At 31.2% G+C, this 24,680-nt stretch overlaps 1 protein-coding gene across 3 annotated transcripts; it reads left to right on the top strand.

The window, feature by feature from the left end:
- The first annotated feature begins 16,522 nt into the window (after nt 1-16,522).
- Nucleotides 16,523-23,911, top strand: LOC112281408 (uncharacterized). 3 transcript variants are annotated; one of them, XM_024517893.3, is made up of 10 exons: nt 16,523-16,682; nt 17,734-17,837; nt 18,106-18,179; nt 18,542-19,310; nt 19,627-19,911; nt 20,162-20,330; nt 20,427-20,942; nt 21,322-22,360; nt 22,533-23,387; nt 23,507-23,911. In XM_024517893.3, exons 4-10 carry the CDS (start codon nt 18,674-18,676, stop codon nt 23,534-23,536), a joined length of 3,531 nt encoding a protein of 1,176 aa, XP_024373661.1. In that variant the 5' UTR covers nt 16,523-16,682; nt 17,734-17,837; nt 18,106-18,179; nt 18,542-18,673; the 3' UTR covers nt 23,537-23,911. The 3 variants fall into 3 exon arrangements, with proteins under 3 accessions (XP_024373661.1, XP_024373660.1, XP_090105856.1); XM_024517892.3 differs by having other exon boundaries at nt 20,162-20,942; XM_090249730.1 differs by lacking the exon at nt 16,523-16,682 and adding an exon at nt 16,723-16,924 and having other exon boundaries at nt 20,162-20,942.
- Nucleotides 23,912-24,680: the final 769 nt, after the last annotated feature.

Raw genomic sequence — 24,680 nt, forward strand, 5'->3', positions numbered from 1 at the left:
TCAATATTGTCATCCAGTGTTTCACACACTATCAATGTCGTCTGGTTCAAATCCCCTTTGTACCTTTAAAGAAGCATTACCTTGTACACCCAAACCTTAGCTCAATTTCTACAATGTCTTTTTAAATGTGATTGTGACAAATGACAACAATAATAGTTAGGATTTTAATGATTTGGCATTTTGTTTTTAGAGCTATGGTGCAACAACTACAAATCTAGAGATGCAAAATTGCTAGATGGTGCTTGAACATGGGTGGATTGGATATTAGCAAACAAAAAGGACACACCCATTGTGAAAACATGTGAAGAATAAGATTCAATTGAGAAGTTTTTTAAATCTTAATTTGTCTTTCTATGATTATTTCTTCTCCTTGTTTCTATTACATATGTAGTATGAAGTATATCATAGTTTAGAATTGACACAATCTCAACCCAAAAATAGGACCATGGTGACTACTGCAGCACTTGTAAAATCACCACCTTAGAAAAACATATCTTGGGCCATCTGTGCTAAACCTTGCCCTTTCAATCCCAAATTGTATTTGTCTATTTCAATAGACACTCTAGCTAACATAAACAAGGGTATTCAAGCCTTATCTATAGGAAAAGTAGTATGGATGGACAAATAGGAGAATTATCTTAAGAAATTCTCTACTTCGAAAATCTGTATCTTAATTTCTAATATGAAATCTATTCCATCCTTGATTTTACTCTCCATCTCTATGATTATAAAAGAGGTAGAAATAACTTTAGTATATGAAAGAATTTTGCAACAATAAAGCCATTGTCTTGAGCTTGAACATGATACAACAAAATATCCACTTAAGAGGGGAAAACAAAAAGAAAAAAACCAAAACCAAAACCAAAAATACTAGAAAACTTCAAGTAGAGAAAAGCCAGCAGAACCTTCAATTAGAACCACAATCAATTCAAACAAATTAATACCAACAAAATGAGTCACAATCAACTCAATCACTTGAAGGTAAGGTCACAAATATAATGGATATTCTTACTCTTTATGTTGGCAACCTTACTTGTTCCAATTCAAAAATTATACTAGTATCTTCCTTAGAGGATCTTAGTTCTTAGCTCATAGTAAACAAGAATAGAAAATCAATTAAGCAATAACATTCAATTGTAATAATTATTGGCCCCTTCTCTTGTAAGAAATGTCTACTAACATCTAGTATCAATAAAGAGCCTATTTAAACTACACTCAATTTTTCTAATACATCATGAAATGGAAAAATAAAATGATAGAAATTTGGCCACTTATCTAACTTGCAGTGAAGTATATACACAAGCAATATTTAAGCCTGATCTACAAAGAGTTGCAAGGTATTTGCATTACCTCTCCACAAATACACCACAAACCTATAAAAGAATATATCCAACCTCTTGAGAATAATTATAAATAATATTATTTATTAATCTTGGCCTCAATAATAAATATATCACATTATGTTAGTATGAATTGATTTAGTAGATTGATGAATTACAACAAATGCTTAACAATACCTCACTTTGCCATGTACTTGTTGTGATCAAATTACCGATTTATGATAACTCTTTCTCTTTTAACAAGGCTACTTATCAATAGATAGAAGCCATACATTTGAAAATATAGATATATCTAAATTAGAACATGGCCATAAAGAAAAAATATTCTTCTTAAATATTGGCACAAATATAGAAGCTTCTACTTGAAGCTTCTAAAGGGGCTCAATCAGCAATATCATTAATGAGGTAATCCAAATCCACCTTCAAGCAAATCAACTACTAACTATGACTTTTATAATTGACCAATCATGAAAAAATAAGTAATAAGTGAAGGCCAATTGTTAGACCATAATACACCAATGAATATCTTAAATATTAATAATATAATATAATACCTAAGAATTTCCAATGATATACTAATTTTTTGCCAAGTATATTATCCAACAATTATTGATTCTTTGGAGGCTCGACTATTACAACTAGAAAGCTCACCGCATATGCACATATTACCTACTACATATCCACCATTGCCAACTATTCTACAATCATCATAAGTTTTTGCCTTACTTTAGATTAATCAAATTATCCAAGCAGCACCTCAATAAACCATATAAAGTGTCCTTGTCCACAAAGTTGGAGAACTCATAACTTGGATAATATGCAAGATCCTTCATATTTGCTAAAGTAACTAGAAATTACTCAATGTTGCTATAATCAGACAAGTAGCTTCCTAATTCACCCTAAAAGACACTTTTGTTGAAGCACTACTGTTTAAAATCAATCATTTATTAATCACTAAAATAATGGTTGAGGGCAATCAACACACAATCGTAATCCATCTTCTACCCATATGTATTGGCTTCATAATGAAATGAAAGAACAACCTAAAATTTTATGTGTCCAATTTTATCTTATAGAATAATTTGTTGTTTCTTTCCTAAGCAACAATCAAACTTCTACTTACTTCTACATATGTCTAAGATCTAAGTTAACATTGTAACTTTAGATATGCAAGGCCTCTCAAGTCTTACAGCTGAGAAAGTAAAACAAAGTAGATTTAGAGCACACTTATGTATGATTAATTCAAAATTGGATATAATATTCTTTTAGGAATATAAGATGACTCAACTAGATTGTGATAAATTAGGTTTCTTTGGATTATAAAGATGAAAACAGTTCTAAAATAGAGCCACATCAAATCCAAAGTTGGGACAAAATTATGGAGGTATAATCATTTTATTAAGTACTTTTATACATCATTTAGTTATGGATTATAGAATACTTATCTTTAGATAAGTACAATAAGTAATATGTAAAGTAGACCACATGAAAATTGGATTCTTAAGCTTATATATCTTGAATAAAAAAAGAAATTGGACCTTGTTTTGAAAAGCTATTAGCTTTGGCATACTAGAAGCAACATCATGGATGGTAGACAAAGATTATAACATGGTTTAAAATAATTATAATTAAAGTGGAAACATAGAGAAATAATTCAATAAAAAAAATAAAAAATACATGGAATAATTTTATATTTTGATTTAGACTTAAAGATAGATGGCTATCAGACAATTTCAATTTCTTTGATTCTATTCTTTTATCTTGATTCAATAAAAAAATTATGCAAGTCTATTCATTAATATGTCTAGAGCAATTTTATATAGAGAAGTGGATAAGATATCAAGGCGGCATGGTCTACATCCTACAATATTATAAATTTTCCTTTAACTACCTCTTTATATTGCTCACTTTACAATAATAAAACTAAAACAAGAAGAAGACCGCTAATTTTGATTTAATACTTATTTTTTGAAAATCCCTTCTATAATAGCCTAGCTAGCAGCAATGTGGTTGCAAGACTTATGTCTTTTTTTAGTTCCAAACTACTCTTTATAGATTGTTGTTGCTTTGGTAAGGATAAAATCCTTCTACTAAGAATTAAGTGTCTTTAAGGCACAAGATTGTTAAAACTACATTACTCAAGTAAAAGTAATATTGGCCTCAATTAAATAGCTCTTACAAGCCAATCCTAATGACTTCTTCTTCCACAAAGCCCTTGTAGTGGTTACATAAGAATAAATAGAACAAAAAACTTAATCAACAAAATAGGCAACAATCAAATCCTTATTGCGGTGATTCCAAATAGACAACTATATGTACTAAGAGTTTTTTCTAGACCTCAAAGAAATATACTCAATCCTACTAATACAACTTTTATAATATTCAAATGGCTAAGAATTCTCCACCAACATCAAGATGGCTATCTATATAATCTAATATTATCAAGAATTCTTTTTGATAAAAAATACATCTTCTAAGTGTGAGAGGTAATAGCAATTATGCTAAAGCAAGCTTTTGTAGTAGATTACATGAAAAATGAGTCATCAGCCTAGGAAGACTTTTACTAAAAAAGAAATATTTGACACATTCAAATAATTATTGGTAGAACAAGTTCCAAACATCAATGGATTCATAGCTGATTTTTTTTCAAGCTCTAAGATATTCTTAGCAAAAACCTCCTTGAGATCTATCAAGAAGCTTTACATTTAGATATCTAATGTCATTCTTTGAATATTGGTTTATTTTGCTTAATTCCTAAAGAAAGATGTAAGATCATTTTAAAAAATTAGAATCTAATTATACTTTTAAGAATAATTTATAAAATCCAAGCCAAGTATATGGTTAAGCAAGTGTAGCCTATGTTAAATAAAATAATTTGTTTCAACCAATCCATATTTTTCAAAGGCAAAATTATAATTGATAATGTCTTTTTAGCCTTTGAAACTATAAATTGGACGATAGAATCTCAATAGCCCTTAGTAATGCTTTTATTGGATTTAAAAAAAACTTATGGTAGTATGGAATGAAGCTTTTTAAAAGAATCTATAATAGTATTAGGATTTGAAGAGCAGTAGATACATTTGTTTAAACTATTCTATGTAGATTTTTAGTATTTATAAGATTAAATAAACTTATTAGTAAATATTATAAATTAACTTGTTTTATTAAATAATAATTCCTCTTTACTTTGTTTCTATATTTCTTTATTGTAGATAATTGGAGATTACTTATTAAAAAGTGATGAAGGTATTGAAGGTATCCTTCTCCTATAATTAGAATACAAAGTAATTAATTAGGAATTTATTAATGATACAAATTTAAATCTTGTGGATTGTCAAGCTAATTTGAATACTGCCAAACATACACTCAACATATTTGCAATAGTTGTTGGTGTACAAATAAATTGTTGTAAATCAAATGCAATTTGAATTAGTCTTAATCCAAACGATTTAATTAGAGAGATGCTCATGATCTTAAATGGCTTAAGCTAAGAAAAATGACTCATTATCTTGGCTTCATGGTTGGCTTTTGAATCTTGGAAAAAAAAAGATTTTAATTAATTTTAAGGGCCTTCAAGAAAAAATTAATGTACTTAAGCTTTGTTAAACTATCTTTGTCAATCAGTTGCTATTAGCATCCATTTAGTATATCTCATCTTCTTGGAGCCTTCATTTATATCTAATATATACAATCAAAAATATTTGAACTTTAATACAAAATTACATTTGATCTAAAGAACATGGGAAATGCTCTTGCTAAGCTAAGGCCAATTAAAATTCCTTAAAATAATTTAAAAAATAAGAGGATTCTAACTCTTCAATCTAAAAATATAGATATAAGTGATATTAGTTAAATTATTTATCCATGGCCTTATGACAAGAACTATTCTATGGCAGATACTTCTTTACTATGCCATTATTTTCCTACAATCAAAGCATGGAGATAAATGGCTACTAAGTTCTTATTTTATTCCAAATGCTAATATTGTCCATGAATCCAACTTTGTCCTATGATGGACAATGTGGAAATTGTGGAAAATCATTTGACATGGCCTTACTTTCTAGCAATCCACAATTATAGATGGTATGGATAAGCAATACATTTTTAGAATAGAGGATTATTCTATCCTCACATAGGCATGTTTGATAATACTTAATATTCTTTTGGTACCAATTATATGCATAGATAAGTATATGAATTCATAGATCTATAATACTCAAAACAAAGAAAATAGAAAATAGCCATAGAATTGGTATAATAAGTTAGAAAGAATGAAATGACCTAACAATGCGAAGCAATCTTAAAAACCATTTGTAAAAATCGGAATATGATGCAATCTCTTGTCTTTGAAACTTTCAAATAGGTAGCTTCAAAAAATGACTATAAATTACTTGATACCATCTTTGAACTTTACAACTTCTTTAAAGATTAGTCCTTCACATGAACACATTGCAACATATATATATATATATATATATATATATATATAATAAGTAAATCATGAATATCTCAGCAATAATTTTGTATCAAATTTGAGTCATCACAATAAGCAATGATCTTTGCACCATAAGAATCAACCTGGGTATTGCATATTTGGATTCATTTTGAAATCTTGGTTTGATCTGAGATTTATCTTTTGATCTCTAAGAGTGGATAAAGAGTAAAATTGGTCTTCTAACTCAAGCCTCCTTCTTTAACAATTCTACCTACCACAAATATTGCATTGTTTTATCTTATATAATTACAACCACTCGATTGTAACTCAAGCTATACCAATTTAGACTATATGAAAGTAAGCTTAAGATTTCTATCCAAATTATTTGAAATACCTATAAGCCAATAAAAATTCAAAAAATTCTTTGACAATTAAACTTTGATAGCCTCCTAATTAGTAGCTACAATAAAGTCACGGGCTTCTCTAGCCAGTACAATTGATGTGACGTGAATATTTGAAAAAATCTAAAGAACTATCTTGACACATGTAGATTTGTACAAAGAACTTGAATCTAGAGTGTTTTGAATACATCTATCATATTATTCTATAGAAAAAATATCATTTGGTATACCACCAAGTATTTGATTAATATTAAGTTATTAATCAAAGACCAACACAAGAAGTCTAGGAGGTAATATACTCCATGCGACTATCTTAAGTCATATTTGGTGCATCTGATCTAGATTCATTTTTTTTTATGAAAAATTTAATGCACTTAAAATTTTCCTCTTTACATGATTCAAAATAATTTATGCTAGGATGGCTTGATATAATCATATACTTACTTATTATAACAAATGTACAAATACTAGAAAAGTAATTATATACCAAAATTCAATGATATTTAATGTAGGAATGAAGTACTATATATAAGAGATTTTTATTTTCATAGATAGAAACTATGTTTTTTTTTCTTAAATTTGTCAATCTTCCTCAAGCCCTAAATTAAAGTGTATTCTTTTTTGTTTAATAAACCACTATTACTTTCAAATATATATAGTCAAGATTTCATCCTCATATAGTAATTAAGGGGGTTTTTGTTTAGGAGTGATTGCATAATTGGCTAAGATTGTTCTTGTCAATGGTCTTACTATATTTGATCATTTTATTTGATTTTTTTTTCCAACTTTAGGATGAAACATTCTAGATAATTAAAGAATTGTAGAGACTATATATTTTTTATTATTATATGCTACTAAAGTTTTTAAAAATTATTTGCATATAATAAATTTATTTATTTAGATCTAGTATCAAAGAGTTTTTGAAAAAAAAGATGAATTTTACTTATTTTTATTAATAAATTTTATTTTTTTATTTAATTTATTATATAATGATATTTTAAATAATTTCAACTAAATTTATGAACTTCTATCAATATTAATAAGAAATTTTGACATTGTTTCTTCTTTTTTATTTCTTTCTTTTAAATATACATTGTGATGGAATTTCTTCGTATTTTCAATAAAAAATTCTAATTTATAAAAGAATATATATTAGATTAGATTATTATTATTTTCATTATTAGATTCTTATTATTATTTTATTATTAAATTCTTATTATTAGATTTTATTTTTTATTTTATTTTTTATAAATAATAAATTTAAATTAATTTTTAATGCAATAATCATATTTGATACTTTAATTTTTAGGCATTTGCAGATAAGTAGGTATATCATATCTTTGGATATATATTTAAATTGTAAGAAAATAGATGTGATTTTTTTTTTTTTTTTTTTTTTTTTTTTTTGTAATAGTGAAAAATTCTTCAACTTGGATTCCATTAATTTCTAATCTAAAGGCTTCATTTCTACAAATATTGTCTACAAATGTTACAAGATCTAGATAGTTATTATTAAGCTACAACCTATTGATTACATCTATTAATTAAATATAGATGTCTACTTCTTTGTACAGATGTTTTGCAAGTCAATTGGCAAAATCAGCCTCATATTCATTTTTGTATAATCTACAGTCAATACATTTTATTAGAGCAATAGTTGAAGTTAAATTGGATTGAATAAAAATGATTTAGTTAGATTCCATACTTGATGGTGGTTTTTCTAATGGAGCCAAGACTTGGAGTCTAAAATAGCTCAACACTATAATTGTTGTATAATCATCCAAAGATCCAAAAGTGAAGTAAAATTTAGAAGCCTTAAAATTAGTTACTCATTTAAATTGTATTAACCATCATCTTCCTAAAAAAAGAAGATAGCTATAATATTCTTCATATAAATGTATCACATAAAATAATATCACATACTTTATACCACTTGCTTACAAGTAAACATTACGAATTTGAAGCAAAAGTTGAGAAGGTTTTTAATCAATTAATATCACTATCATAACTACTTTCTCAGTGATTTTTAATTTCAACTTATTTATGATGATATTGGCATAATAATAATATCACTTCTATCATCCTCTGTGACTTAAAGATTTATTTTATCTGTAATTTCCACATATATCTCAAGAGGTTTATATTTTTAATTTTTAATTTTTAATTTATTTTTTCTATTGTAATCATTCATTCCAAATCTTTAACTTCAGCTTTAGATATTCCTTCTCTATTCTTGGTTTTTCTTTAAATTATTACTCTTTTTTTAAGATCTTATTTTGAAGGTTGGTGCTACTTGAATTAATTGACCAAAAAAAATGTTGACTTGAACTCTAGAAATATCTTATTATAAATCACAAGATTTTTTAGGCTTGAAGGTTCTATTAATTATTGGCCAATTTTAAAAAGTATCAGAAGTCAAAGGTCTTTTTTTTGCCTACACATTGATAATCTTTTCTATCAAGTAGAAATAAGAAAGATATTTGTTTTTGTTCTACTTCTTTAGCTATGTTTAAAGAAGTTTTTATCAATCATAAAATTTAGATGATTCTTATAGAGTATCTAAAGATATTTAATCTTCTTGAAAGTATGCTAAATCTATTATTTTTTTATTATTCATACTTCTAATCACAACTAAAAATAATAAATATCTATTATTTAAAAAAATCTTCTTGCAATCTAATTACACCAAAATGGATTAAAGAGGTGATAAAGTTGATTTAAAATGTGTATTGATTTGAACCATTATATAGCTAACAACTTAAAAAGATGGTATTTTTTGGTTTTGATTTTGATTTTTTTATATTCTAAAGGAATTTGTATTTTTTTTAATTGGTTTGAATTGTCGTTTGAAAGTGATGATTTTGACCATTGCTTGAAGGTCATTGCACATGTTTGATAGATTATTTGTAACAATAAAAACTACACATTTAACTCACTATATATTTTTTTCAATTTAATTGTTATAGTTCTTTAAATGAAAGATTATACAAATGATCTTATCAAGAATTTTATAACAATCTTTAAGGTGAGTTCTTTTACAATTAAAGGATACAAATCCACTTCAATCTAAATTTGAAATATTTAATGTGGTTTTTACAAGTAGGACAAGATATAATGTAGTTCTTTTTATCTAAAGGAAAATTAAGAATTATTTGTCTTAAATGATGAAGTTGGAATTGATTTTTTTTATAAGTGGTTGTAAAAATTATAGAAAAAAATAGCCTATGTAGTTTAATTATCTATAGTTAGGAAAAAATCTTAGGATAAAAATATATTTTAAATACAATAGTAGCAATAGTTTTATCAAAAACATATTTGTTGGATAGTTATAAGTGCTTTTAGTCCTAAAATCGGATTTAGATTTAGTGGGCCTTGTGAATCATATATTATAATTAGATTCATGGAATCTCAATGGTGGAGATGTGGCCACCATTTTTAGGACCTCAAATACTTATATAAATGGGTTGGGCGGCCAAGCCTTTTCTCTTCTTCTTTTTGTTAATGGACAAAGCTATGCCAATTTTTTCCAAGATTTTGTAAGCAGCTTAATTATTTATTTATTTATTTTTTAGTTTTTAATATCAATTTTTGAATTTTTAGGGAGAATTAGTACTTTCTATTTTTATTTTTTAGATATAAAAATCTTAGACTTTAAAATTTGTACAAAGAAGAAACCTCTAATTTAATAAATAAAAATTATATTTTGCCTTTACAATTTGGTAGCTCCATTTAAGAAGGATCTTCTTCATTGCTCACAAGCTATAAAGCAATTAGAGTTATTTTTTTAGAAATTTGATGAAGTTTATTTTTTTAAAAGCTAAAAATCAATCATATTGAAGTTAGGATGTAGTAGGAGTGTTGATTCTTGTGGGAGAGGATTTGGTGCCTCTAAATTCAAGCAACGAAGTGAAGGCATGACTTTGGAGGAAAAAATTAAGAGGATTGAGGTAGTTTAAGGATTCAAATTTTGGAAATAGATGCCTTTTGGAAATAAGATTTCAACAAGCTTAGATTTACTAAAGGAAAATCAACAACTGAAACATGGTGCTTAATTTTATAAAAGAGGGTGTGCTGCCTTGTCAAATTAAAACATCAACTTTAAAGGAAAATATTTAAGGAATACAATCAAATCTGACGGAAAAATTTAAAAGATGGATTTGACTTTAATTCTTCTTTCCAATAATACTAATTGGGCTAAATTTTAAGCTTGCAATCAACTGTAGTATGTTATATTGTAAAAGTACCAACCACCTTTGGTTCTTACTTGGATGATATTATAAGTCCGTTAGTTATTATGGATGAATCATTTGAATAGAAATTAATGATAAAATTGAATTCCATTGGATGAAAAATTGTGTGAATAAAGCTTAGTCAAATTGGATGAATTTTGGTGAATAAAAATTTGTTTTTAGTGGATAAATTTTTATTTACAAATAAAAATTTGTTTTTAGTGGATAAATTTTTATTTACAAATAAATTTTTTTTTTTAGTGGATAAATTTTTATTTACAAATAAAAACTCATTTGCCAATGAAAAATATTCTTTTAGGTAAAATTTTAAATTTGGATGATAATTAATATTAAATAATTAAAATAAAAGTCATATAAAAATTCTCGTCAAGTGTGTGGTCTTTTGAATTATTTAAGTAGTTGTATTGTGGTATTATAAATAAGATAGTATGCAATTTGATTAATTAAGAAGCTTAATGATTTTTAAATAAGAAATATGAAATAAGAAGGTTTTATCTAAGTAACAATTGAAGGATTATTAAAATTATTAGACATAAATTAATTATTAATAGAATTTTTATTAAAAAAATTAAATAATTAAAATTCTTGTGAATTAGATTAGACTTCCAACTAGTGAGAGTTTATTTTAGTTTGTAAGATTTTTTAATTGTACCTCAATTCTTGATAAAATAAGATACTTATTTATTAATAGACTTTAAAATATTTATCATCTTATTTTTAAACACATCATTTTTTTGTTTTATCTTCTATTTAAATTTTTCCAATCTAATATCATTGAAGATTCTAATTAGAGCTTGATCATGTGAGGCTTGTATTATTAAATGCATTAGATTGCTAATTTGCAATAAAAAGATAAAACATCAAGAGTAGCTTAAAGCTAGATGTTGATAATATTCAAGAGATTGATGTTGTATAGGTATAAAAATGGATATTGATTCTTTTGTCATTTTAATCATACAATTATATTTTTTATCAATAATTTCTACCTCCAAAGTAACTTGTATGGCTCATTTCAAATTCTTAGGTATCTTTTTTAGCATATTTCAAATTATAGAAGATATGACAAAATCCTAGATGAAGTAGTGCCTTATGATATCTTTATTTTAAACATCACCAACATATTGGATGTATATTATATAAAACTACCTTACATAAAAATTAATATTTTTTAAGCAATATTTCTTAGTATTTTTTAAAGCATAAAAAGTTTTTTATTGACAAATTATAGATCTAAACTAACAAAAGATGGCTATCAAGAATTATTCCTATGTGGTAAATGACCTCTGTACATAAAATTTATACCATGTATATACAAAATCTATTAAGGTTGTTGGAAATTATATCAAGTAGTATCTATGGTTGGTCACTAAACAAGTAGTTTAAACTTCTATAAATCATTTTATGTGAACTGCTAGGTTTTCATCAAAAGGTCTATTAAACCATTTGAGATTGGAAGGAATTGATGATCCTTACAATCTTGAAGGTACAACAATAAGTAATTCTTTAAGTAAAATTATAGAATCAATTTGGATGTCTATAGGTAGATTTTGATTATTCCTATTAGATACATTAGTTCTTAGAATTGATAAAGGTATAAGATTTACTTGAGGTTTTGAAGGATGCCTTTTGCTATGCTCCATCCTACTAGAAGCTTGTAGCATATTATTACAAACTTCCTCTCAAAAGTTGTTTTTAAAAAACATGTTTTCAATAATTCTTTGATTTATAAAATACATCTAGATTGCAAAATATGGCCTTTAATAAGGTAAGCTACTTTAGATTTAAGTTTAATTAGCATATAAAAAATATATATAATTTCTAAGTAAATTATTTAAGGCAAAAGATCTATTAGATGGTTTAAAATATAAAAAATTAGATTTCTAATATTATATATATTTATTTTTTAATAATATTTATTTTTAATATTTAATTATATGACAAGATAATAGAATAATTAAGTAATTATATTAAAGACAACAAGTCTTATTGAGTTCTTTTCTTAAAGACAACAAGTCTTATTGAGTTCTTTTCTAAATTTTATCAAAATTTTCAAATAAATTTAAAGAACTAAAATTTAGAATCCACCTAATTTTATTAAACCATGCTCTTTTCTTGATTTTGTTTAATATATAAAATATAAAATTTTCAAGCTAAAGTTTGATACTTATTGAGGTTATTCATTTATATTTTGATATCATATTTCAACCTTTTTCTTTATTTTTCTTAAAAAGATAAATAATCTACATATAGAATCAAATAATATTAATACTAATAATATAATAATTTCATATTAATTAAAATAAATAACATAAATTTTAATATATATAAAAAAATAACAATTTGATTTATATTATAATTTAAAAATAAATATGAATGTAAAATGAAATAATATAATAAATAAAATTAAGAAAGTATATATTTTTTAATTGAAATAAATTAAAATTATAGATTAAAATAAAATATTAGTATAATATAATATAAGTAAAAATTAAAATTAAAATTAAATTAAAATAAATTAAAATTCAAATATTAAATTAAAATAAATTTAAGGATTAAAATACAAGATTATAAATAATAATTATAAAATAAATAAGAATTAAAATAGAATCTATTAACCATAGCCATACTTTGATTTGAAGGCAACAAACTCTTTTTACTTCATAAATTTCCAAAAAAATCAATTAGGCTTCAAACTTAATAATATTTATAATTTTTAGAATCTATACTTTACAATACTTCACTTGCAAAAACTCTTATTGCGACCTAGCATACAAATTGCACAAAATTTGCTTTCAAAATAAGATGGTTGAAATTACTATAATATCATGTTATGTAAAAATTAGTCTAATAATGCACTAGGCATTTGACTATGGAAGAATTTGATCTTACTTTCAAGTTGGATTCAAAATCCAAAAAAAATGCTTATGATGTTTGGAAATATCCTTTTGGCAATATTGAACAATATTAATATGCTTCTATTTATGCTAAATATAACTTAACAATCTTAAAATAATTCTAGAAATATGTTATCACATTTTAATCAATTCCAAATAAACATTTTATATTTTTTAATAATCCTAATTAAATCCTAATTAAATCTTAATTAATTATAAAAAAACCTGAAAAAATTCTAATGAATTCTAAAGATATTTTCAAAAAACCATAAAGAAACAATCTAAAATTCCTTAAAAGATCTTAGTTGATGCCAAAAATATCCTAAAAATTTCCTAATAGAATAGTAATCAATTATCAATAAAGTTTGGAGAAAGATTAGAAAAGATTCATAAGAATGAAAAAAATCTTTATGTATGTGACTGAAGAGGGATTGATTTAATTTCTTCTAAGTAGTAAGCATGTTATTATGACACTTGGTAATGTGTGCATCATCTCTCTCATTTCTTTGCTAAAAGAAAGAAAAAGAGGAGAAAAATTCATTATCATATTTTGAATTGTTGATTTGATGTATTCTACTTTTCATGGTAGCTTTATATTAGATCTTCTTGGCTCAAAGTTTTGCACACACTACAACAAGGTGAAACATTCTAAAGCATCTTTAACTACCTTTGATATAAGTAGGTGCTTAAGCTTGTCATTATTTCCAAATAAAATGGACAACCTCACATCTTTAACTACCTTTGATATGAGATAGATGTTTAAACTTGATATCATTGTTAAAAGAAATGATCAATCAATTTTTAAAAATATATCTTTAAAAATAGGTTAAAAATCAATAGATAATATATTGACAAGTTAGTGAGAAATGTAAAATTAATTCTTGAGAAGATATGTACAAAATATAGTAATTTATAGATTATATAGATGTGCTTGATTTTTTGACATCTTTATTTTTTAATTTTCACTTGACTATTGTTAATTCTACTAATGCATCTTAATTAATAGAATTATTAAAAAGAAACTTTTAATATTATTTAGTTGTTAAAATACTAAAATACTAAAATTTTATTTTCTGATCTAAGTGTTTATTATGATTTAAAAGATTTTATAAGTTAAAAGAGATTTTTTAAGCAATAAGTTAACAAATTGGAGTCTTAACGTGTTTTAAATGCAATTACAATAGATAGTTCATTATATATATTTTTTAATAGTGATATTTTTTATATAATTATTAGAATTAAGATTTAGAATTTATTAGTTTAGGATTATATATGCGTTTATGGTTTTTTGATTAATTTATTTAAAATTTAGAATTTAAAAAGTTAAGTATATAGAATTACATGGATGTTTCTAATGTTGTATTATATATTGTCTTTCTGACGAATGCATCTAGGACTTAGTTGTGGAAGATAAACTTAAATTTTGCAACAAAAAAAAGAACCTAACAATCCTAATAAAATCCTAAATATATCCCAACTGAATCTTAACAATCTCAATTAGACCTTAATAAAATTTTAAAGAAATCATTAAAAGGTCCTAAAATAAAAAAAACCTAAAAAAATTATAAAGAAACCTTAGAAAAATCTTACAAAAATTATAAGTAAATTCTAATCAAATCGTAAGAAAATCTTTAAACCTTAATAAAGTCAATTTACTAATAGCAATGGCTCCTTATTGAACTGTTTACTTATCTTTAAAATTGGCAAAGATGTTGCAAACTAAGTTTACTATCCACTTAAAAAACAATTATTTCAATTTTACCAAAATATTATTCAAGATCAAAGAAATCTTTACTAATATTTAGAATAAAATATATAAATTATTTATTAAATTTTCCAAATTTCAAATCATCTAAAGCACCTTTGACTTTGTAAAACTCTTATAAATCAATTAGAATCCAAATCACACAAAACCAACATTCATACAAACTTTTAAAAGTCTTTTTTTTTAACCTTGCTTTTCAATCAATAAAAGAACCTAGTAGTTATTATAGTTGCACAATTTTGTGCCTTAGAGTTTAATTTTGATCCAAATTCATGAATGGTCCTCTCTAAGAATTAGTATTTGGTTTTTTTAAGTATTTCTTGGTAAAAGCTATTGTTTATTTCTATCTAAAGATGCTAATAATATCATTTTAAAAAAATCCATTTTGATTTTTTTTTATTTATATTTCTATAAAGACAACAAAAGTTCTTTTTACAAAAATGCAATATTAAGACTAATTTTTTATGTATTTTTTTTACTATCTTCCTATTTTTTATCTATATTTTTTTACTATCTATTTTTTAAATTAAGTTCTTCTATAATATAATACATATTTTTTCTTTCAACTTATAGTTGTATTACAACACAATACCAATGTTTTTATTTCTTTATTTTTTAATTTTGATTTGAGCTATTCCTCCATTTTTTTGTTGTCTACAATTTCAATAGTTTAAATAACATGTTTTAAAAGTTTTTTTGTTTATAAGATATAATAACTTTGATTTGGGCTTTAGAGTTTTAAATTTTTTAATAGAAGAATTTTTAAGAGATTTGAAAATACCATAGATTCCATTTGAGGGTTGCCCATTTTAAATATGTCATTTAATTATTTTAAAACTATGTAGATTTGTATATATCAAAGATTTGACCATTTTAAAATTTGAGCTAACTTTACAAATAAGAAGGATTTAAAAGTTTAAATTTGATCTACCCCTAATTTTTGGAGTCTAAAAATCTAGTGGTGGACTTAGAATATTCTACAACTTTTTCAATTTTTAGATATAAGGCCTTTAACTTGGTGCTTTTTTTGTTGACTTTTTTGAGCTTTGTCTTTTTAAAATTTTGAGTCTATGTGTGATGCTTTTGATTCTAATGGCATGTTTAAAATCTTTGAAAATTCTATATTTTATGAGATTTTCAAAATTACAAAATCACCCTGTATACAATATGTGAAAAGAAAAGAATAGAAATAAAATAAGAAAAGAAATAAATCACATAGATTTGTGTCCACAGTGCGCCGGGGATCTGTGCAGTGGGGGCGATTTCTCGTGTGAACAGGCTCCGTTCGCTTCGTCCACTACCCCTGTTGCTTGAGGCTGATGGAGCGTCCAGCGGTCGGTTCGACGTCTGCACTGAATAGCAGAGCTGCATCTTCCGGTCGAGCGCGGCGTGAGTTGTCGTCGTCGTCGTTAGAGGGCTCTGTCTGGAGCCCCTGTCGAGGTTGGGCTCTCGCGTGGGAAAGTTTTTTGGAGGTTTAGGTCTGATCCCCGAGTATTGGCGGTGTCCATGTTCGGCAGAATCATGTACACTTGGTCCATTCCAGATGCTGCCTCATGGATCGCTGCGGTTTCTTCAACCGCGGCGCCATAGTATTCAGGTTGGTGGATGAGATTCCGACTGTAGTATGATATCTTTACGTGAGGGTTTTGTCATGGTCTCTGGGTGTCGGGGCGGAATCCTCCCCTACGATGCAGCGTGCATTCAACTGATTGGATGTTTCCATGTTCTGGAATAGCTGCGGTTCGATTTGCGAATTCGTACTTGGTTGCGATGAATGTAGGTTCTGTAGTGCGCAAGAGTGGAGATTAGAATGTGAAGCTGGTTGTTTACTGTACCCAGGTAGGCTTCCCGGTATTGATGGTTGTTGCATTGGCGCAGTTGTACGGATTGTCGATTACCTCTGTGGGGCGCAGGCGTCTGGTTGACCTTCTTACTCGTGCTGCCACTCGTGGTTAGAGGAGAATCGATATTTTTTTTAATCTCTGAGTCCTCGTCTTCTGCTGGTTTTTGCTAGATGTTCTTCGAGAAGCCATGTTTTTTTTATAATTTCTCACCAGCTCATCGGTTTTTGAAGACGTTATTTTATTCGCCATTGTGTCTGAGGATATTTCTGCCGCTATATTCTCTCAGGCTTTAGGGTCGTCACTCCGACTATTTTCTCTCGGGCTCTGAGGAAACGTATTCGACTTGGACCCGTGTTTCCGTGTTAGGGTCAATTCCGATTTGTGGGCTCATCTAAGGTGTAAGAGTGTGTTGCGATACTGCTATCCCAGTGGGTCACTTCAATAATGGGATTCTGAGGGTTACTGGACGTTTGTAGAGGACTAGGGTTCCTTCTTCATGTGCACATTATGGACGAGGTTTCTCACAGGAAGCCTTGTTCAACACCTGCTTTGAAAAGGATTTTGCGGGATAGAGGCTGGTGTACGTTTGTAACTGTGAATCATGTAGAAATTGACTCAATTTCTTTCTACTCGTGCCCTTTTTGCGCTGCAATCGGTAGCATGCCCAAATGTTAGTCTTGGGTCACTTTGGTGGATAAGAGTCGATCAATTTGTTCTTCCTTTCGTTCGGTTTTCCCTCAAACAAGCAGGCTGATTTTTTAGGGACGTGCTGACATATTGGCATCATCTGGTTGTTGGTGCTAGAAAAATGACCTCAACTCATGATTATGAGGGCAAAGTCGGTGCCACACTGTGTATTCGGATGCGTCAACCATTTGTGAGCGGCCTTGATGAATAATCTTAACAATGTGAGCATCGTTCTATTGAGCCATCCTGGTTTGCAGATGGATCTGTTGTTCTTTCTTTCATCTTACAGAAGAAGCACCTGGGTTTAATTTATAATGCATTCTGGAAAGAAAGGCTGTTCTATCATCCTGTTGGGACTTGCACTGTTAACCTAGCAGGATGGTGTGTGAATGGCAAATGACTGAATGTATTCTGTTATAATATGCTTGGCAGTTTGTTGTGATGTAGTTTAGGAGTACCAATAACCCGCTGTTGGTTTTCTGATTGCAGCACTCGTGTGTTTGACAAAGGATCCTTCGATCAATGAAAAACTCGACGCACACAGCCCAGAGTAGATTACAAAGGTAACGTTTCTGAATTTCTAAAATTTTATTCGAAGAATGTGTTGAAGCGATTCTACTGACACCTAAAGTTACATGATTTCCTGTTGTGTTTTAATTTAATTTTACGGGATGTAACTTAGGTGATGGAATGCAGTTTTATGTATTTATTTCGCAATTTGTAAGCCCTTTTGTATTTAATATTCTTTAGGTGGTATAAAATACAGCTGCTTGTTTAGTACCTAATTTTTGGAGCACTTTTATTTTGAGCTCGAGATTAGTACATAGAATGATGTCTGTGGTATGATAAGTTCTGTTGCAAGGTAGGATTTTTTCCTAATGTCAATTGGTGAATACATTTGACGTGTTGCATCCATCGTGTACAGCTTTGCTGTTCTTGGTCTAGGAGAATGGAAAGCAACCTCATGCGATGAGCCACCGCACCCATGAGATCAGTTTCTCATGATTCTTTAGATAATAAAGAGCTATTCAGTTGAGCTTTTTCTGTAAGAGTGTTAATGTTACGTCCTGGGTTGGGACTAGTGTCCCTCCAAGGCACAGCACAATCATCATCTCCTGGTCCATCGCGGACCTTGGTGTCAAACCCAAGTCAATCTGGGCCTCCATTTGCCATGCACGGAAGAGGGGGTTCTCCTGGTCCTTTCCCTGAACACTTGCAACATTTTTCTGGACAGTATCCTGGTTATCCCGGCCCTCAACGTGGAGCTGGACCACCGCCTTCCCATCATGCGGGAGACGCACCAACTGATCGCATGCCCTCATCAACACCAATAGTTGCAGAATGGCGAGCTGTGGAAGAGCCGCCATTGGCGCCACAAGATTCGGATATGTTGAAGAACATCGATATCTTATCGGGTTTTGTGGTGAAGAATGGACCCCAATTCGAGGATATGGCGCGCCACAAGCAGGCTGATGATCCCAAGTTTGCTTTCCTCTTTGGAGGTGTACCAGGCTCAGAGGCTGCAATTGGGAAGGCTTACTATGAGTGGAAAAAAAGATCTTTGATAGCCGCAGCCAACTTACCTGCAGATCCTTTTGTTCAGCCTCGATCAAATAATGAACCAGAAGTATTTCCTCCTAGTCCTCTTCCTGACACTCCTCATTCTCCTCACGGATCTGACATGGATATGGAAGGTATTCGTGCTCATCCTATGTCTGGGTACTGAGCATAGATCTTGTGTCATGGTTGATTAGAAGTTCTTTCTTTTCTCCACTTTTTTGATTGATTGATTGATTTTTAGAGTTAAAAAATCGAAAATCATGAAGGAGGAAATAGATATTTCTTTGTTAGTTTGCGCATGATCCCTTATCGTCAACAGTAATTTTGTGGTGATGCAGAAAACAGAGGACTTGCTTTTGATTTAAGGAACTTAATGTTTTGTTTATATTTTTTTTACATTTTGTTTATTTAAAATCTCAGTCATGTTTTTCATGCCTTAATTTGATGCAGATGATTTTGAGAAACCTTCGCAATCAACAGAAATCAGATGTGAGCAAGTTCAAGAACCAGTATCTAGTCTACCTGCAAAGAAGGAACCAGTATTATCATCCAAGATGGAGACCAATGCTAAACCACAAGGTGCACAGAATCCTAGGGTACCCATCCCCCTAACTGTGACTTATCAGAGCAGTTCTACCACAGCTTCTGTAGCTCCTCCCCAAGTGTCTTCTTCGGTGGGAGTCTCTAGCAGACCCCAGTCAAACAGTGCCCGCGATGATTTACCAAAAAGGAAAGGTAAAGTTGTGACAACTTGGAGTCCTTAAACGCATTCTCAATTTTGTAAATCTTAAGTCTCCATTATGTCAGCTATCGATCAACCCACATATTTAAATAGATTTGTAATATCTAGCAAACTGTCTCCTGTCTTCTGTTTTACTGTAATCTGTAATACTGCAGTCATGAGGATTGTCTTGTAATGTGGCCGTCTTTCCTTTGTCTAACTTCTTGTTTCGTTTTTGTTCTTTTGAAATCTTGCTCTCTGTAGATACGAGGCGTCGGACGGGATTTGACAGATCTTGCATGGAAGATGTGACCCCAGTATCCAGTCCTCCTGTGCAAGCAAAGTCGCAAGAATTAGAAGCAGCTGGTCAAGGACATGGAAGTAGAAGCTCTTCTCGTGTCTCTCGCTGGGGCCCCCAAGATCGATCTCTTGGGTATGATTCGTCACGAAAGGTCTCCCCTTCAGTTGACGCATCAAACAAGAATTCTGACCAAGGTTCTGAAATACCACACGTAAATGTTGTTGATAGGTCAGGAGTGGAGGACAGGTTGGAAGCTGTTACTCCTCCAAGGGATAATGATAGTGAGCATAAAAGGGAAGGTGATAAGAATTCTCAATTGGAGGATGCATCAACCAAATCGGAGGACAGGAAAACAACTGAATATTCAACGATGCCAGACAGAGATCAGCCCAAGGATTCTTCATTGAGGTTAGAGAACAGGAAAATGAGGGTCTCAGATGATAGGAAATCCAGGGACTCTACAACGTTGGAGGAGTCAAGAATCCAGGATGAGCCTCCCAGAGCATCGAAACAACAAAAAGGTGTTTCTGAACTGGACCCTGGTAATAAAGGACCAACGGTTGATGAGTTTGGTAGGTTTATACGGCCCGGGGGAAGCGAAAGTGATGCTGAGGACTCACATTACGATAGGAAAAGAAGGCATGCCAGTAGAAGTCGGAGCAGGTCCCCACCAGATAATCGGAGACGACGTCGGAGTCGGAGTAGTTCTCCTCGACGGCACAGTAGGCGGAGTCATTCACGCAGGTTCATAGAATCACCTATCTTTATCCAGTTTTCTGCAAAGTCATTAATTAGTTTTTGCAATTTTGTTGTATTGTTTATTGCAGAGATGCCTTAAACCAATGCAATCACGCTATCACCATTTCCCAGTTTCTATCTTCCTGTATTCACAATCGCACCATTATCTCTGATGATTCTTGTCGTCTTGTATAGGGCTGGCTGGTTTTCTGAGGCATATATTGTATGTGAACTCTTTTCCTTAAGAAGCACAGAGCTAGGCAGTTAAGAGCGCAGTTTTAGCATGTTTCCAAGTCCCAATGTGACTCAAGTATTCGAAGTGTATGCAAGCTTTTTTCTGTAGTATTTCTTTTTAAAATTGTTTGTGTACCTCACTTGTTTTCAGCCGCTCACCAAGACGGAGACGGAGCTGGAGTAAGTCACCTGGCCGGGAAACGCGTCGCGGAGGTGACAGTGCAAGAGGTCGGGAACGGGGAAACCAAGATCGCAATGATCGCGGTGGAAGGAGAGGTGGAAGGGGTGACCGCGGTGGAGGTCCTCCTGTATGTCTTGATTTCGCCAGAGGGCGTTGCAAAAGAGGCAATGTTTGTCGATTTGCGCATACAGAATCTACCAATGATCCTAGTACTGAAGGGCGATATGATAGGGGTGGAGGTCGTGGAGGACGAGGGAGTAGACTAGACGATCGCCAGGAAAGTCACGACAGCGGTCGGAGCCATGGTGGTGGCAGTAGCAGGTCTGGCTGGAATGAACAAAATCCACGTGGACGCAGAGGGTGGGAGCCTACTGATCAGAAAGAGAAATGTTACAATAAAGAATTGCGTAAATCCATGGAGGATTTTGCACGAGAACAACCTGAAACCTCGCCAGTAAGTGACTATGGGGATGAGGCTAAACTAAGTGAAAGAAGGAATAATGAGAGGTCCAAAGACAGGTCCTACCAAGACGCAAATGCCACAAATAGCGTGGAATCAGGTAGTTTTGCAGTTGAAACTCATGCACCATTTTCTGGAGGCCCTGATGGCTTGCCCTCTTTGGCTCAGCTTCCGCCACCCCCACCGCTACCGCATCATTCCCAAGGGTTTTCGTCATCTTCCGTACCTCCACAGCAATCCTACATGGGCTATCTTCCTTCTCAGTCTGGGTTCAACTTGCCACCCCCTCCTCCACCTCCTCTGATGAACCAAAGTGAGAATCTATCGATGCCTCAACCATCTTATGGAAATAGTGGAGCACCGCAACCAGCTCTGCCACCTCAAGTTTCTAGCGGTATTGCTAATCTTCCTATGAGACCAGCAGTATCGACAGGTCCTTCTCAGGTTGGGGGACAATCCATGGCTCCTACGTCCAGGTCAAGCTATACATGGCAGTCCACACCAACAGCGGCACCAGCATCCATCGCCTATAATGGGCAGTCTATCCAGGTAGAATATCGATGCATACCATCTAATAGGCGTGTTCGTAATTTATACATCATCCTTTATTGCTTGCCCCTATCAATATATCTTCAGTATCAGTACACTCTTCTTGCGCATATTGTTTGGCACATGTCCAGGAACGACTTCGTAACGTTAGAGTTGGTGCTTAATGTTCCAGGCGTCAGGAGCACAGTCGAATTATGGACTTCCACCCCCTCCTCCCCCTCCTTCAGCGGCATACACAAGTACTTTATCTCGGTACCAGTTGCCACAACAATCTCAAGCAGCTCAACCTGGAGGACAATTTAATGTGATGGCAATGGATCGTCCTGAGCTAGGACCCCCTGGTGCACGAGACGCTGGGGTAAAAGGGGGACAAGACAATACTGCTGTTGTATCTAGGCCTAACATGGGACAATGGAAAAGCAGTGGTGGAAACGGGACCAGTACACACATGGATGATGTCGTACTAGAAAGTGTTAGTCCAGGCTTGCCTGGTCACCATCGCATGGAGAATTTAAGCCCGGGCCCTGGTCCAGGGTTGGTGATGGAGAGTGTAAGTCCTGCTCTCGTTGCATATGCAAGCAATACTTCGACAGTACCTACGCAAGGAACGGGAGCGTCAACCTTTGGTTCATCACAGCAGGACAACCCAAATGTGGCAGGTCTTGAGAGTGTGAGTCCAGCCCCAGAAGAACCACAGAACTGGAGTCCAGGTGGCGGGGGTGACACCAACAAAGATGATAAAAGAGGAGACAAGAGGGATAGGCGGGATAAAGATCATAAAAGTGACAAAGATCACAAAGTTAAAGGTATGACCTTTCTTAGAACAGCAGTGGCAGAGCATGTGAAAGAGACACTGAAGCCGACGTGGCGAGAGGGACAGATGAGCAAAGAGGCCTTCAAGACGATTGCCAAGAAAGCTGTTGATAAGGTTTTGAGCGCTATTAAGCCACATCAGGTTCCCACTACTGAGGAGAAGGTGGAGGCTTATATGATGATTGCCAGACCAAAGATCTCAAAACTTGTTCAGGTTTGCCAATGTTATCTGCTCACAGTAATTGTCAATTTTTTATATTTGGAATCAAGTTAGAACTTGCTCCTCCAGCATGTTGGAGACTAAGAACATTGGGGCTTATCATGTGGTTACAGGGTTACGTGGACAAGTATGTGAAGACCTGAACCGTGGTGAAGATGGACCTTGTTCACATAATCCTTCTTCAGAGGACGTCCATGCAAGGGAGGAGTGCCTGCAGTTAGCATATCTCAAACCAAGCAGTGTTGGTTCTCGTCTGTGTACATCAGCTTAATTCACATACATATTTGAATCTCAAGTAGAGCATGCAGACCAGCATAACCTCCTGGAGTGGAGCTGACAAGCCTCTTGTGAGAGAATTTTTACAGGCTCCAACGAAAGGTTTTTGAGCTTGGTAGTTTCACAGATTCTTTGTACCCGTTTTGTCTTCCACGTTGTAGTTTCTGAAGTCGAGAGTTGTAAAAGATGCGAGTCAAGAAGAGATCAATACGAGCTTAAATGATTTAGCCACCGTTTCTGAATTCTTCTCTGCTCATGGTCAGTGTGATTTGTGTTTGTATGTGAGACTTGTTGACAAAGATATTGGTGTAAAAGCTAATGTTCCCAATTGGTACCCTTTCCATGAACAATTTAAGGAGTTTTCTTCATATCTTCGTTCATCTTGCCACTCTTTTGGTTAATTAATGTTGAGAGAATTTAATAGTTCTTTTTTGTTCAACACACCACAAAATTACTATTTTAAAAAGATCATGTTAATTGTGATTATTGCTTCGCCAATACCTCAAGACCCAACAATATGGATTATTGCATGTTCAAGAACTCTGCAGCATAGGCATGTAAATCAGCTAATAATTCTTCACACCACACAATTAGCCCTAAATTGATTCATACAAGACTTAAAATTATGGAAACTTCAATCAAAAACTTTGCATGCCTCAACTAAGGATATCTTTATAAGTACCAAAAAAATTAATTGATCAACATTTTTGTACCATGCCTTCAAATTTTTGCTTGGCATCATAATAGGTTAAAAGAAGTGTACAATTCAAAAAAAGAATTCAATTTACGATAGTCATCTTCAAGACTAATCAAAGTATTGGCATTATTCTTTATTAGCAAGTGACGTATTTATTTACTATTAATAAAATTATCATGATACTTATATTTTTGTCAATCAGACTTTGATACTCCTGAGCTATTTTTTATATTATTATTGTCAAATATTTTTCTCATTTTACAGATCTAACAGTTAAGATTGATTCATATAATTCAGATATTTATTTAAATTGA

The sequence above is a fragment of the Physcomitrium patens genome, chromosome 4, assembly GCF_059467195.1.
Source record: "Physcomitrium patens ecotype Gransden chromosome 4, ASM5946719v1, whole genome shotgun sequence".
Taxonomy (NCBI): Eukaryota; Viridiplantae; Streptophyta; class Bryopsida; order Funariales; family Funariaceae; genus Physcomitrium; species Physcomitrium patens.